Source organism: Chiloscyllium punctatum, chromosome 5, assembly GCF_047496795.1.
Source record: "Chiloscyllium punctatum isolate Juve2018m chromosome 5, sChiPun1.3, whole genome shotgun sequence".
Classification (NCBI taxonomy): domain Eukaryota; kingdom Metazoa; phylum Chordata; class Chondrichthyes; order Orectolobiformes; family Hemiscylliidae; genus Chiloscyllium; species Chiloscyllium punctatum.
The window spans coordinates 1,855,371-1,871,219 of record NC_092743.1 but is presented as its reverse complement, the minus strand read 5'-3'; the positions used below and the strand labels follow the sequence as shown (position 1 = coordinate 1,871,219).

Sequence of the window (15,849 nt, the reverse complement as noted above, 5' to 3'; positions counted from 1 at the left end):
GTCCCCCCGTTCCCTCCCCCTCCCATCCCCATCCCCATCCCCAGATTAATGTTCTGCAGCACAGATTCAAATCCCACAGAGGCAGATGGACACATTTGATTTCAAACAAAATCTGGAGTGGATGGTGACCAGGAAACTACTGCCAATTGGTTCACTCATCTCCTCCTATCCCTCCCCAATCTGGGTCTACATGTGACTCCAGACCCACAGCATGGAGTGTCAGTCCTGAGGTCCTGATGCCAGGGGAGTCGGGGTCTGTGACTGTGAACCGTGTTCCTCTTGGGAATGGAGTCGGGAGAGAGCAATCACACTAAAACCCCAGGATCAGAGTGAACTGCTGCAGATGGTGGGATGGCCGTTGAAGTTTTTTTACCTGTTGGCTGTAAAATCTTTCTCCTTCTTCTTTGATCCTTTTTCTTTACCTTTGGCCTAAAGAGAAACAACACAGCCCCGTGTCAGAAACAACACAGCCCCGTGTCAGAAACAACACAGCCCCGTGTCAGAAACAACACAGCCCCGTGTCAGAAACAACACAGCCCCGTGTCAGAAACAACACAGCCCCGTGTCAGAAACAACACAGCCCCGTGTCAGAAACAACACAGCCCCGTGTCAGAAACAACACAGCCCCGTGTCAGAAACAACACAGCCCCGTGTCAGAAACAACACAGCCCCGTGTCAGAAACAACACAGCCCCGTGTCAGAAACAACACAGCCCCGTGTCAGAAACAACACAGCCCCGTGTCAGAAACAACACAGCCCCGTGTCAGAAACAACACAGCCCCGTGTCAGAAACAACACAGCCCCGTGTCAGCGTTCACTCTGACTGTATCAGGAACCTGGGCCTGACAACACAGAGGTAGGTGCTCATGGTGAATGGGAACAAACCAACCTCCCCTTGGCTGGTCCTGGGGGTTTGGGGCTGGGTGGGGTTGGAGAGTGTGACGTGGGAGCAGAGATCTGCTCTATGGTACAGTCCCCACCCCACACCCCACCCCATACCCCACACCCCACCCCACCACTCCCCACACCCCACCCCACACCCCACCCCACACCCCACCACTCCCCACACCCCACCCCACACCCCACCCCACCCCACACCCCACCCCACCCCACACCCCACCACACCCCACCCCACCCCACACCCCACCCCACCCCACACCCCACCACACCCCACACCCCACCACACCCCATACCCCACCCCACACCCCACCCCACCCCACCCCACCCCACACCCCACCCCACCCCACACCCCACCCCACCCCACACCCCACCACACCCCACCCCACCCCACACCCCACCCCACCCCATACCCCACCCCACACCCCACCCCACCCCACCCCACACCCCACCACACCCCACACCCCACCCCACCCCATACCCCACCCCACACCCCACCCCACCCCACCCCACACCCCACCCCACCCCACACCCCACCACACCCCACCCCACCCCACACCCCACCACACCCCACCCCACCCCACCCCACACCCCACCCCACCCCATACCCCACCCCACACCCCACCCCACCCCATACCCCACCCCACACCCCACCACACACCCCACCCCACACCCCGCCCCACACCCCACCACACCCCACACCCCACCCCACACCCCACCCCACCCCACACCCCACCACACCCCACCCCACCCCACCCCACCCCACACCCCACCCCACCCCACACCCCGCCCCACACCCCACCACACCCCACCCCACCCCACACCCCACCCCACCCCACACCCCACCACACCCCACCCCACCCCACCCCACCCCACACCCCACCCCACCCCATACCCCACCCCACACCCCACCCCACCCCATACCCCACCCCACACCCCACCACACCCCACCCCACCCCACACCCCACCCCACCCCACACCCCACCACACCCCACCCCACCCCACCCCACCCCACACCCCACCCCACCCCATACCCCACCCCACACCCCACCCCACCCCATACCCCACCCCACACCCCACCACACCCCACCCCACCCCACACCCCACCACACCCCACCCCACCCCACCCCACCCCACACCCCACCCCACCCCATACCCCACCCCACACCCCACCCCACCCCATACCCCACCCCACACCCCGCCCCACCCCACCCCACACCCCACCACTCCCCACACCCCACCCCACCCCACACCCCACCACTCCCCACACCCCACCCCACCCCATACCCCACCCCACACCCCACCACACACCCCACCCCACACCCCGCCCCACCCCACCCCACACCCCACCACTCCCCACACCCCACCCCACCCCACACCCCACCCCACCCCACACCCCACCACTCCCCACACCCCATCCCACCCCACACCCCACCCCACCCCACCACTCCCCACACCCCACCCCACCCCACACCCCACCACTCCCCACACCCCACCCCACCCCACCACTCCCCACACCCCACCCCACCCCACACCCCACCCCACCCCACCACTCCCCACACCCCACCCCACCCCACACCCCACCACTCCCCACACCCCACCCCACCCCACCACTCCCCACACCCCATCCCACCACACCACACCCCACCACACCCCACCACACCCAACCTCTCCTCACCACACCCCACCCCACCCCACCCCACCAGTCCCCACACCCCACTGCACCCCACCCACCAATTCAATTCATTCCATGTGATCTAAACAGTGGCAGAAGGTTAGAAGGTAGGAATACTGCAGTCAGCAACTCAGCTCCTGACTCCCAAAGTCTGTCCATCATCCACAAGGCAGGAGGGTGATGGAATACTCCCCCCTTGCCCCTGGATGGGGGCAGCTCCAACTACACTCAAGAAGCTCAACACCATCCAGGACAAAGCAGCCACTTGATTGGCACCAGATCCACAAAGACCCCCTCCCCAACCCCTCCCCCACTGACACTCAGTCACAGCAGTGTGTACCAGCTACAAGATACACTGCAGGAATTCACCAAAGATCCTCAGACAGCACCTTCCAAACCCATGACCACTTTCATCTAGAAGGACAAGGGCAGCAGATACATGGGAACACCACCCCCTTCAACTTCCCCTCTGAGCCCCTCCCCATCCTGACTTGGAAATATATCGCTGTTCCTTCAGTGTCACTGGGTCAGAATCAGAGCTGACTGGGATAACTGACAAAGATCTGGACACTGCTCAGACTGTACCTTTTTGGGTTTGACCTTGGCTTTCGGAGGCTCACTGAAGTCCCGCTCAACTGCCATTCTCAAATTCCTCAACTCTTCTCTCATGAGCTCATCCACCTGTCGGGGGGAGAGGGCAGGAGGTTAGTGTCAGTTACCAAAATAACCACACCAGCTGATTGCTTTTATTTTCAGACAGTGGACTCAACAGAGAAATTACTGTTTTAAACCAAGTGCAAAAAGATGCTCCTGGAGCACACAGTGAAATGTATAAAATGTTGGATTTTCCTGGAACAGTCAGAACAGAAACAGACCCCACAGAATCAATGGGTTCGAAACTAAGGGACAACTGCTCAACAACTAAGTTTGATTGGCCCCTGGTCAGGTGACCATGGCTAATGTGGGCCCAGTGCAATAATTCAGCCAACACCTACCTCCCAACCAACATGTCACGAGTTAGCTGTCTCCCACTTTTTCTGAAAATTCCCAACTGAAGAAGGAATAAAACCGAAGAAGGAATAAAACTCTTTCAAAGACAGTGAAAAGGTGAATTCCCAACCAGTGAATGGATGAGCCCATTGGTGTGTGAAACATTGTCAAAGGACTCAAAGGGATTTGAAGAAACCAAAGAAAACAGCGTATCAGCTCCTCTGCTCCAGAACGGTGCGATGGAACGGTTTCCCTGCATTTTTGGCTTTTTCTAGCCTTAATATGTCTATTTGTGAAGAGGGAATTGGCGAGGGGTAGATTTTTAAGAATAGAGAGCTATTCCTCAAAAATTCATATTTCCTGACTGCCATTGGATGAAGGTAAATTTGTTAAGAACTTTCTTGTTAAGTATCAAAACTTATTTCTGATGAAGGGCTGATGCCCGAAATGTCGATTCTCCTGCTCCTTGGATGCTGCCTGACCTGCTGTGCTTTTCCAGCAACACATTTTTCAGCTCTGATCCCCAGCATCTGCCGTCCTCACTTTCTCCCACCAAAACCGATTGACCATTTTCTTTTAATCTGAATCATCAGTCAAGAATACCGGGGACTTTGGACATAAAACATTGGAGTAAAGTGGGTCAAATAGCTCATCGTATCTGCTCCAAGTTTGGATAGTTTCATTAAATATTTTTCACATTTGTGACAACTCTAGTCCAGTGGGGTTTGATTTCCAACACAGTACCCCAGTGGGTTGTGACTAAGTTTGAGGGCCATGGCTGCACAGTTTTCAAACAAAGAAAATGTACAATTGGGTGTGGAGTTAGTGACAACAGGAAAAAGGAAAACACCAATTATTGTACTGTCAAAAATAAAGGGACATCAGGAACTGCTAAACCCTTCCTCCGTGCAAAGTAAGGAGAGATCCTAGTAACTGGGGTGATGGATTGGGAAGTACGCTGGGAGATGTGGTACTTGCCAGGTAAGATGATAAAATCCTGAAAGACTAACACAGCATTTGGGTTAAATAGATATTCAGGAAAGATGAGCAAGTGAGATATCGAAATCAGTTCCTATTGAGGTAGAGATAAAACAGGCTGATCATGAGGGAAGAATAAGGATGGTAGAAATGGGAGAGAAATATGAAGAAAGAGAGTTTTAAAAAGACAGTAGTTGAATTGTAAAGGGAAAGAGAATAGGGTGAAAGTTTGGAATGCTGCAGTTAGAGAAGTTCAGAAATGTAACAGAGCTCAACTGTAGAAAGTTCAAGATATATTCTAAAGTTAGTGAGGTTTGAGAAGATTTGTAGCTCGGCTTGAGGTTCTGGATATGAGTTTGCTCATTGAGCTAGAAGGTTCATTTTCAGATGTTTCGTCACCATACACTAGGTAACATCTTCAGTGAGCCTCAAGATGAAGCGCTGGTGGTGTAGCTGGTGGTACGTGGCTTGGAGAGAGTGGACGCTAGGAAATTGTTTCCGTTAGGCGGGGAGACTAGGACCCGTGGACACAGCCTTAGAATTAGAGGGGGTAAATTCAGAACAGAAATGCGGAGACATTTCTTCAGCCAGAGAGTGGTGGGCCTGTGGAATTCATTGCCGCAGAGTGCAGTGGAGGCCGGGAGGCTAAATGTCTTCAAGGCAGAGATTGATAGATTCTTGTTGTCTCGGGGGATTAAGGGCTACGGGGAGAATGCGGGTAAGTGGAGTTGAAGTGCCCATCAGCCATGATTGAATGGCGGAGTGGACTCGATGGGCCGAATGGCCTTACTTCCACACCTATGTCTTATGGTCTTATAGCTCACTTTCAAGTTATATGTTTGAGTTTCCTTGGGTTGATGATGTCATTTCCTTTGGTGATGTCATTTCCTGTTCTTTTTCTCAGAGAAGATAAAAACATTGTTCTCCTACCTACAGACAAAGGACGCTTGACAGTCATTTTAAACCAAATAGACTACAGTGAGAAAGTGAACACACTGTTTGTGGATACCTACACTTACCATCTCCTAACTCCACAACTGGAGAACTACATCACAGCCCGACTCAAAACACTTCAGAAATCTGGAGAAATAAATAGGACTGACTTCCAAAAATGAAACCATGTGGATCCGACACACCACGCTTCTACGGATTACCCAGAATTCACAAACCAGGAGCCCCTCTCAGACCCATAGTCTTGCTACCTGGAACACCAACTTACAGACTGGCCAAGGAGTTACACCAATGACTAAAACACTTAGTCAAAGACTCACACCACTCCATCCACTCCCTGCAAGAATTCCTCAAGACCATCAAAGACACCAAGATAGAAGAGGATAAAATAATTGTCTCCGTGGACGTAACATTCCTGTTCACATCCATCAACATCAATCTGGCCAAGGAAACCCTGACTATACTATTAGAAGACCCAAAGACACAAACACCAAACACCACCAACTTCACCAGCAAGGCCAGTACCGTCAAGCTAGTGGGCCTTACCACCCACTTCACCTTCAACAACAAAACCTTCAGACAAACCAATGGAACCCCCATTGGGGTCTCCAATATCAGGGTTCTTAGCAGAGACATGAACAAACAGCTCTGCCAACCATCCAACCCAAACTCCGGGTCTGCCATGTGGATGACACCTTTGTCATGTCTAAATGAAACAAATGAAAGGAAACCCTGAAGATCACCAACAATCCCCTGACTGACATAACATTCACCAAAGAGGGGGAAAACAACAACAAACTGACACTCTGACATAGCACAGGAGAGCGAACAGTCAATGGGGAACTTCGAACCAGCATCTACAGGAAAACAACACACACGAACCAAATACTGAACTACAGAAGCAATCATCCCAATATCTACAAGCCCTACACATGGACTGGATCTGCTCAGATGAGGAGGAACGTGATGGGCACCTGGAAATACTCAGGGATGCCCTCACATGAACGGGGTACGATGCCCAACTCATCGGCCGCCAGTTCCAACGTGCCACAGCAAGGAACTGTAATGACCTCCTCAGGAGACAGACATGAGCTGCAACCGACAGGGTACCCTTTGTTGTTCAGTATTTCCCAGGAGCTGAAAAACTGCGCCGTGTTCTTTGTGACCTGCAACACATTATCAATGAGGATGAGCACCTCACCAAGACCTTCCCCACACCTCAACTACTTGCCTTTAAACAACCGCCAAACCTCAAACAGATCATTGTTCGTAGCAAGCTGCCCAGCTCTCAGGACAACTCCATACAACCCTGTCACGATAGGCGCTGCAAGATGTGTCAGAGTGTGGACACAGATACCACCATTACGCGTGGGGACACCTCCCACCTTGTATGTGGCAGGTACTTATGTGACTCAGCCAACGTTGTCTATCTTATACGTTGAGGCAAGGATGCCCGGAGGCATGGTACATTGGGGAAACCGAGCAAAGGCTACGACAACGGATGAATGGGCACTGCACAACAATCAACAGACAGGAGGGTTCCCTCCCAGTTGGGGAACACTTCAGTGGTCCAGGACATTCGACCTTGGACCTTCGGGTGACCATCCTCCAAGGTGGACTTCGGGACAGGCAGCAGAGGAAAGTTTTAGAGCAGAGGCTGATAGCTAAGTTTGGTACCCATAGGGAGGGCCTCAACCAGGATCTTGGGTTCATGTCACATTACAGGTGACCACCATTGCACTACACACACACAGACACTCCTACACACACACACACACACACACAGACACTCCTACACACACAGACACACACACACACACACTCCTACACACACACACATACACATGCACTCTCATATACACACACACAGACACTCCTATTGACACACACTCCTTACAGACTTACACACTCCCACACTCACATACACCCTCTCACAGACTTAGAACCCTTTACACTCTCTTCTCACACACACACACATACACACTCTCTCACAGACACTCACAACTCCCACCCAGACACACACACGGACACTCCTACACACACACACACACACACACACACAGACACTCCTACACACACACACACACACACACACACACAGACACTCCTACACACACACACACACACAGACACTCCTACACACACACACACACACATACAGACACTCCTACACACACACACACACACACACACACACATACAGACACTCCTACACACACACACACACACACACACACACATACACACGGACACTCCTACACACACACACACACACACACATACACACGCAGACACTCCTACACACACACACACACACACACACGGACACTCCTACACACACACACACACACACACAGACACTCCTACACACACACACACACACACACACGGACACACACACACGGACACTCCTACACACACACACACACACACACACACACAGACACTCCTACACACACACACACACACCACACACGGACACTCCTACACACACACACACACACACACGGACACACACGGACACTCCTACACACAGACACTCCTACACACACACACACGGACACTCCTACACACAGACACTCCTACACACACACACACACACAGACACTCCTACACACACACACACACACACACACGGACACACACGGACACTCCTACACACACACACACACAGACACTCCTACACACACACACGGACACTCCTACACACACACACACACACAGACACTCCTACACACACACACACACACACACACACACGGACACTCCTACACACACACACACACGCACAGACACTCCTACACACACACACACACACACATACACAGACACTCCTACACACACACACACACACACACGGACACTCCTACACACACACACACACATACACACACAGACACTCCTACACACACAGACACACACACACACACAGACACTCCTACACACACAGACACACACACACACACACACACACGGACACTCCTACACACACACACACACACACAGACACTCCTACACACACACACACACACACATACACAGATACTCCTACACACACACACACACACACACACACACACACGTATACGTTTGTTACTTGCGGAGTTAAATTGCATGAATCTAAGTAAGACTGTGAACTCACTTTTTCGATTAGAATCAGTCTAACCATTATAGCACAGACAGCAGCACACAGGGGGCTAACACCTTCAACATATTTTAAAAATGTGTTGCTGGAAAAGCGCAGCAGGTCAGGCAGCATCCAAGGAGAAGGAGAATCGATGTTTCGGGCATAAGCCCTTCTTCAGGTTTATGCCCAAAACATTGATTCTCCTGCTCCTTGGATGCTGCCTGACCTGCTGCGCTTTTCCAGCAACACATTTTTAAGCTCTGATCTCCAGCATCTCTTCTCCTCACTTTCTCCACCTTCAACATATTGTCCAGCTATCACCAATTGTTACAGTTAACCTGAAAATGTAACTTTTTTAAAAAGGTTTTGTGATTTACACATGAAAGAAGTGAAACGATCCTGGTATTCGAACAGATGAGAGACTCAACAGACAATCCAGGTCTTTTTCAATGTATAATTTCAGTTACATCACATTGTAAACTTTTGCTATAAATTCTGTGTCTTACAATTGTTCCCCTACAACCCCCTGATGAAGGAGCGTCACTCTGAAAGCTAGTGCTTCCAATTAAACCTGTTGGACTATAACCTGGTGTTGTGTGATTTTTAGCTTTGTACACCCCAGTCCAACACCGGCATCTCCAAATCATATCTACAAATGGAGAAGCATCAGGACATTATTTCAACGAGCCACTACACACTGCAGGACTACGCAGAGCAGAGGAAATTCACCTATATGGTGTATTCAAAAAGAATGGGTATCCATTGAACACAGTCTGCCGATTTCTCAGCAACAAACCTAAACAAGCAGACAAAACATGTTCGGAAACCCGAGCCACTCTCCCCTATATCAAAGACATCTCTGAAATGACTGCCCGACTATTCGGATCCCTTGGCCACGCACCTACCAACACACAAAAACAGCAGCTAATGAACTTAAAAGACCCTATACAGACCACAAGCAAAACTAATGTCATTTATAAAATACCGTGCAAGGACTTTAACAAACACTACATTGGACAACAGGCAGAAAAGTAGCCACCAGGATACATGAACACCAACTAGTCACAAAAAGACATGACCCTTTCTCACTAGTATCCTCACATACGGGTGAGGAAGGACACCACTTCGACTGGGACAACACATCCATCCTAGGACAAGCCAAACAAAGACACATATGAGAATTCCTGGAAGCATGGCATTCTAACCGGAACTCTATCAACAACCATATTGAGTTAGACCCCATCTACCACTCCCTGAGAAAAGGATCAGGAAGTGACTTCACCACAGGAAATAACGTCACCACAGGAAATGACATCACCAGCCCAAGGAACCCTAAACACATAAGTAAAAAAGCAGGCCATACTACCAGTGCTTTATTTGGAGGCTCACTGATGATATTACCTAGTATGGTGACGAAACGTCTGATAATGAATCTTCCAGCTTAGTGAGCAAACCTGCATCCATATTCTAAAGTCCAGTCAGGAAACACAGGCCCTATCAGAATTGGAGGGAAAGGATATAAAGGCATCCTTTGTGTGATTTGAGAAAATAGTGAGTCTGTAGCAAGGCCTACGTGACACAATAGGTTACAAAGTGAATCAGATAAAACCGCACCCCTCCCTGATGCGAAGCCTTTTACACTCAGTGTGAACAGAGGTTAGTGAAACAGTGTCACGTTTCCAGAGAGACCCAGACACACCTGTCCCCACAGTCACTGCTACAGGTGTCAGATTGATCTTTTCGAGAGTAAACCAGAGGAACGTGACTGGCCTGTGTAGACCAGCTGGTAGGAATATTTGCCGACATCTTTAACATCTCCTTGCTATGAGACCACTGTCATCCTGGTACCTACGTAATGTGCCTTAATGACTGCCGCCCAATGGCTCTGTCCTGTGTAATCAGAAAGTGCTAGTCATGGCCCACATCAACCCCAGTCCTCCAGCCTGCCTCGATCCCCCACAATTTACTACCGTCACAAAACATCCTCTGCAGACGCCATTTCCCGAGGCCTGCAGCCATCCCTGGCACATCTGGTCAACAAGGACATCTGCATCAAACCACTGCTCATCAATGACAGATCCACCTTCAACGCTAATCCCAACCAAAGGTGATCTCCAAACTCCGAGACCTAGCTCCCAGCTCAGCAACTGAATCCTCAGCTTCCTGACCCACTGACCGCAATCAGTGAAGTAGGACAACAGCACCTCCTCCACGATAACCCTCAACACCCACAGGGATGTGTACACAGCCCCCTACTGTACTCCCTGTGACTGCACCACTGTGGCCAAATTTCATCCGAATGCCATCTCCTGGTTTGCTGATGACCCCACCGTTGTAGGCCGGATATCAGACAATGATGAGTCAGAATACAAGAAGGAGATAGAATGCTAGGTGTTGTGGTGTAATGGTAACAATCTCTCCCTAAACGTCAGCAAAAACTAAAGAAGTGATCATTGACCTCAGGAAGAAAGGGGGAGCTCATGCCCCTATCTCCAAGAATGGAGCTGAGGTGGACTGGGCCGAGACCATCAAGTTCCTCGGAGTGATGATAACCGATAATCTGTCCTGGTCCTCCTACGTGGATGTGATGGTCAAGAAGGCACAACAACACCACCTCTACTTCCTCAGGAGCCTTAGGAAATTCGGCATGTCCTCACCAACCTTTACAGATGGACTGTAGAAAGCATTCTATCTGGGTTCATCACTGCTTGGTTCAGCAACTGCTCTGCCCAGGACCATAAGATTAGATGGAGATTACTTACAGTGTGGAAACACCGACGCCCAACCCACCCAGACCCATTCCCCTACACTGAACACTATGGCCAATTCACCTGACCTGCACATCTTTGGACTGTGGGAGGAAACCGGAGCACCCGGAGGAAACCCACACAGACACGGGGAGAATGTGCAAATTCCACACAGTCAGTCGCCTGAGGCGGGAATTGAACCCGGGTCTCTGGCGCTGTGAGGCAGCAGTGCTAACCACTGTGCCACCGTGCCGCCCACAAGAAACTAAAGAAGGTTGTGTACAGAGTCCAGATTAGAGTGGTGCTGGAAAAGTCCAGCAGGTCAGGCAGCATCCGAGGAGCAGGAAAATCGACATTTCAGGCAAAAGCCCTTCATCAGGAATAGAGGCAGGGAGCCTCCAGGGTGGAGAGAAGTTGTGAACACAACCCAGTCCATCACACAAACCATCCTTCCATCATTTAACTGCATCTAGATTTCTCGCTGCCCATCACCATCATCATCATCACCATCAGAGACCCCTCCCACCCCAGTTATAACTATGATAGGACCATCTGTAAAGCTGTACTGGATGCATTGATGTTAGCTCCGGAAGTGTACAGTGTTGATGGTTTCCAGGTTATAATCTGCACCTTGGGTACAAAACTAAAGACATTTAGGTGCATGTAATCACTTCAGACAGATCCCAACACACTCTCAAAACACTGGTTACAGCTGATTGTCAGGAATAATCAAACAATTGGGACAAAGGGTCTATGTTTTTAGAGAGATTCACAGCAGCACATGAAATAGCAGGAGAGTGTTAAAAACAGCTGACAGGTGACAATGACAGTTTGGGCAGATAGACATCCAGCAGTGAGAGTGATCAGACTGCGAGATGAAGGGTCAATATTGTAACCTTGGTCAGAGTGAACCTCTGAAAGTCAGGATGAGTGGACCATACAGTGAGGAGAGTAAATAAAGTGATAGTTCCGAGAAATATTGCTGATCGTGGAAGGGGAATCAGTTTTGTCACATAAATGTGTTGGAAAGTTGTCGGTGTAAGGAAATCAATTTTATTTCAAAACCTGGTCAATAGATTCTTTTATTTGAAACCTGATGGCAATGTGATATTTATTTGGTTGCCTTGGTAACTCCTCCACCAGCCCCAATGAAAACAAAACAAACTCACACACTGCAGGAATATATAAATATCAAAGGCAGCAATGTCGCAGCGTTGAGCCAAGGGAAGGTGCACCCCCATTTCAATTTGCTCTGCAGAGATGGATCAGAGGGAAAGGGGGAACCTTAACTCAGACAGAAGAGCTATGCCCAGACAGTGAGGCCTGAGTCCAGACAGTGAGGCCTGAGTCCAGACAGTGAGGCCTGTGTCCAGACAGTGAGGCCTGAGTCCAGACAGTGAGGCCTGTGTCCAGACAGTGAGGCCTGAGTCCAGACAGTGAGGCCTGTGTCCAGACAGTGAGGCCTGAGTCCAGACAGTGAGGCCTGTGTCCAGACAGTGAGGCATGTGCCCCCACAGTGTGGCCTGTGTCCAGACAGTGAGGCCTGTGTCCAGACAGTGAGGCCTGTGTCCAGACAGTGAGGCCTGTGCTCGGACAGTGAGGCCTGAGTCCAGACAGTGAGGCCTGTGCCCAGACAGTGAGGCCTGAGTCCAGACAGTGAGGCCTGTGTCCAGACAGTGAGGCCTGTGCCCCGACAGTGAGGCCTGTGTCCAGACAGTGAGGCCTGTGCTCAGACAGTGAGGCCTGTGTCCAGACAGTGAGGCCTGTGCTCGGAGAGTGAGGCCTGTGCTCGGACAGTGAGGCCTGAGTCCAGACAGTGAGGCCTGTGCCCAGACAGTGAGGCCTGAGTCCAGACAGTGAGGCCTGTGTGCAGACAGTGAGGCCTGTGCCCCGACAGTGAGGCCTGTGTCCAGACAGTGAGGCCTGTGCTCAGACAGTGAGGCCTGTGTCCAGACAGTGAGGCCTGTGCTCGGAGAGTGAGGCCTGTGCTCGGGCAGTGAGGCCTGTGTCCAGACAGTGAGGCCTGTGCTCGGAGAGTGAGGCCTGTGCTCGGGCAGTGAGGCCTGTGTCCAGACAGTGAGGCCTGTGCCCCCGCAGTGAGGCCTGTGCCCCGACAGTGAGGCCTGTGCCCCCACAGTGAGGCCTGTGTCCAGACAGTGAGGCCTGTGCTCGGACAGTGAGGCCTGTGCTCGGGCAGTGAGGCCTGTGCCCAGACAGTGAGGCCTGTGCCCGGACAGTGAGGCCTGTGCCCAGACAGTGAGGCATGTGCCCCCACAGTGAGGCATGTGCCCCCACAGTGAGGCCTGTGTCCAGACAGTGAGGCCTGTGCTCGGACAGTGAGGCCTGTGCTCGGGCAGTGAGGCCTGTGCCCAGACAGTGAGGCATGTGCCCGGACAGTGAGGCCTGTGCCCCCACAGTGAGGCCTGTGCTCGGAGAGTGAGGCCTGTGCTCGGAGAGTGAGGCCTGTGTTCGGACAGTGAGGCCTGTGCCCGGAGAGTGAGGCCTGTGCTCGGAGAGTGAGGCCTGTGTTCGGACAGTGAGGCCTGTGCTCGGAGAGTGAGGCCTGTGTTCGGACAGTGAGGCCTGTGCCCGGAGAGTGAGGCCTGTGCTCGGAGAGTGAGGCCTGTGTTCGGACAGTGAGGCCTGTGCCCCCACAGTGAGGCCTGTGTCCCCACAGTGAGGCCTGTGCCCCCACAGTGAGGCCTGTGTCCCCACAGTGAGGCCTGTGCCCCCACAGTGAGGCCTGTGTCCCCACAGTGAGGCCTGTGCCCGGACAGTGAGGCCTGTGCCCGGACAGTGAGGCCTGTGTCCCCACAGTCAGGCCTGTGCCCGGACAGTGAGGCCTGTGCCCCCACAGTGAGGCCTGTGCCCCCACAGTGAGGCCTGTGCCCGGACAGTGCTGTTTGACAGAGTCTCACCTGAAGTCGAATCTCTTTCTCCACCTCCTTCCTCTTCTCCTCCTTCTCCAGTTCCACATCATGTTTCTGACGGTGGTTGGTGGATTCATCACGTTCTCTCCACACGTCTGTCAGAAAAACACACAACTTCAACTGCACCAACAGCCCACCACTGTCACTGACACATCACATAAAGTAACCCTTCACTCCCCTCTCAGGTCACACTGACTCCAGAAGGTTCTGACAAAAGATTCCACTCTCCCCCTGACTCTGACAACATACTCCCTACACCCCAACAACCAATAAAACAGGACATCACTGGCATCAGTACTCAGTGTGAGCACACTGACAGACTCACTACAGACACACTGACCATCTCACTACACTCACACACACTCACACAAACACACACTCACACAGGCACACACACCCACCCACACACACACAGACACACCCACACACACACACAGACACACACCCACAGACACGGACACACTCACACAGAGACACACACCCACACCCACACACAGACACATCCACACACACACAGACACACACAGACACACCCCCACACACACACAGACACACACCCACACACACAGACACACACACACACACACACACAGACACAGACACACTCACACAGAGACACACACCCACACCCACACACAGACACATCCACACACACACAGACACACACCCACACACACAGACATACAAACACACACACACACACAGACACAGACACACTCACACAGAGACACACACCCACACCCACACACAGACACACACAGACACACACCCACACACACACACAGACACACACCCACACACACACACAGACACACACCCACACTCACACAAACACACACTCACACAGGCACACACACACAGACACACCCACACACACAGACTCACACACATCACACAGGCACACAGACACACCCACACAGACACACACCCACACACCCACACAGACACACCCACACACAGACTCACACACATCACACAGGCACACAGACACACCCACACACACACACACAGGCACACCCACACACACAGACACACCCACACACACTCACACACACTCACACAAACACACTCACACAGGCACACACACACACTCACACACAGACACACACCCACACACACACAGACACACCCACACACACAGACTCACACAGACACACACACACAGACACATACCCACACCCACACACAGACACACACACACACACACAGACACACCCACACCCACACACAGACACACCCACACATACAGACTCACACACATCATACAGACACACAGACACACCCACACACACAGACTCACACAGACACACACACACATACACACACACACAGACACATACCCACACCCACACACAGACACACACACACATACACACACACACACAGACACATACCCACACCCACACACAGACACACACAGACACACCCACACACAGACACACCCACACATACAGACTCACACACATCATACAGACACACACACACAGACACACCCACACACACAGACTCACACAGACACACACACACATACACACCCACACACAGACACATACG

General features: G+C 52.0%; 1 protein-coding gene across 1 annotated transcript in view; it reads right to left on the bottom strand.

Moving 5' to 3' along the window:
* LOC140476717 (dynein regulatory complex protein 11-like) overlaps positions 1-15,849 on the bottom strand; it is a 222,927-nt gene that overhangs the window by 23,491 nt on the left and 183,587 nt on the right. The window contains exons 9-11 of the mRNA XM_072569537.1: positions 14,284-14,390; positions 3,158-3,253; positions 374-429 (exon numbers count right to left, since the gene is read on the bottom strand). Of these exons, the coding sequence (XP_072425638.1) occupies positions 374-429; positions 3,158-3,253; positions 14,284-14,390 (259 nt within the window). The remainder of the gene's footprint in view (positions 1-373; positions 430-3,157; positions 3,254-14,283; positions 14,391-15,849) is intronic.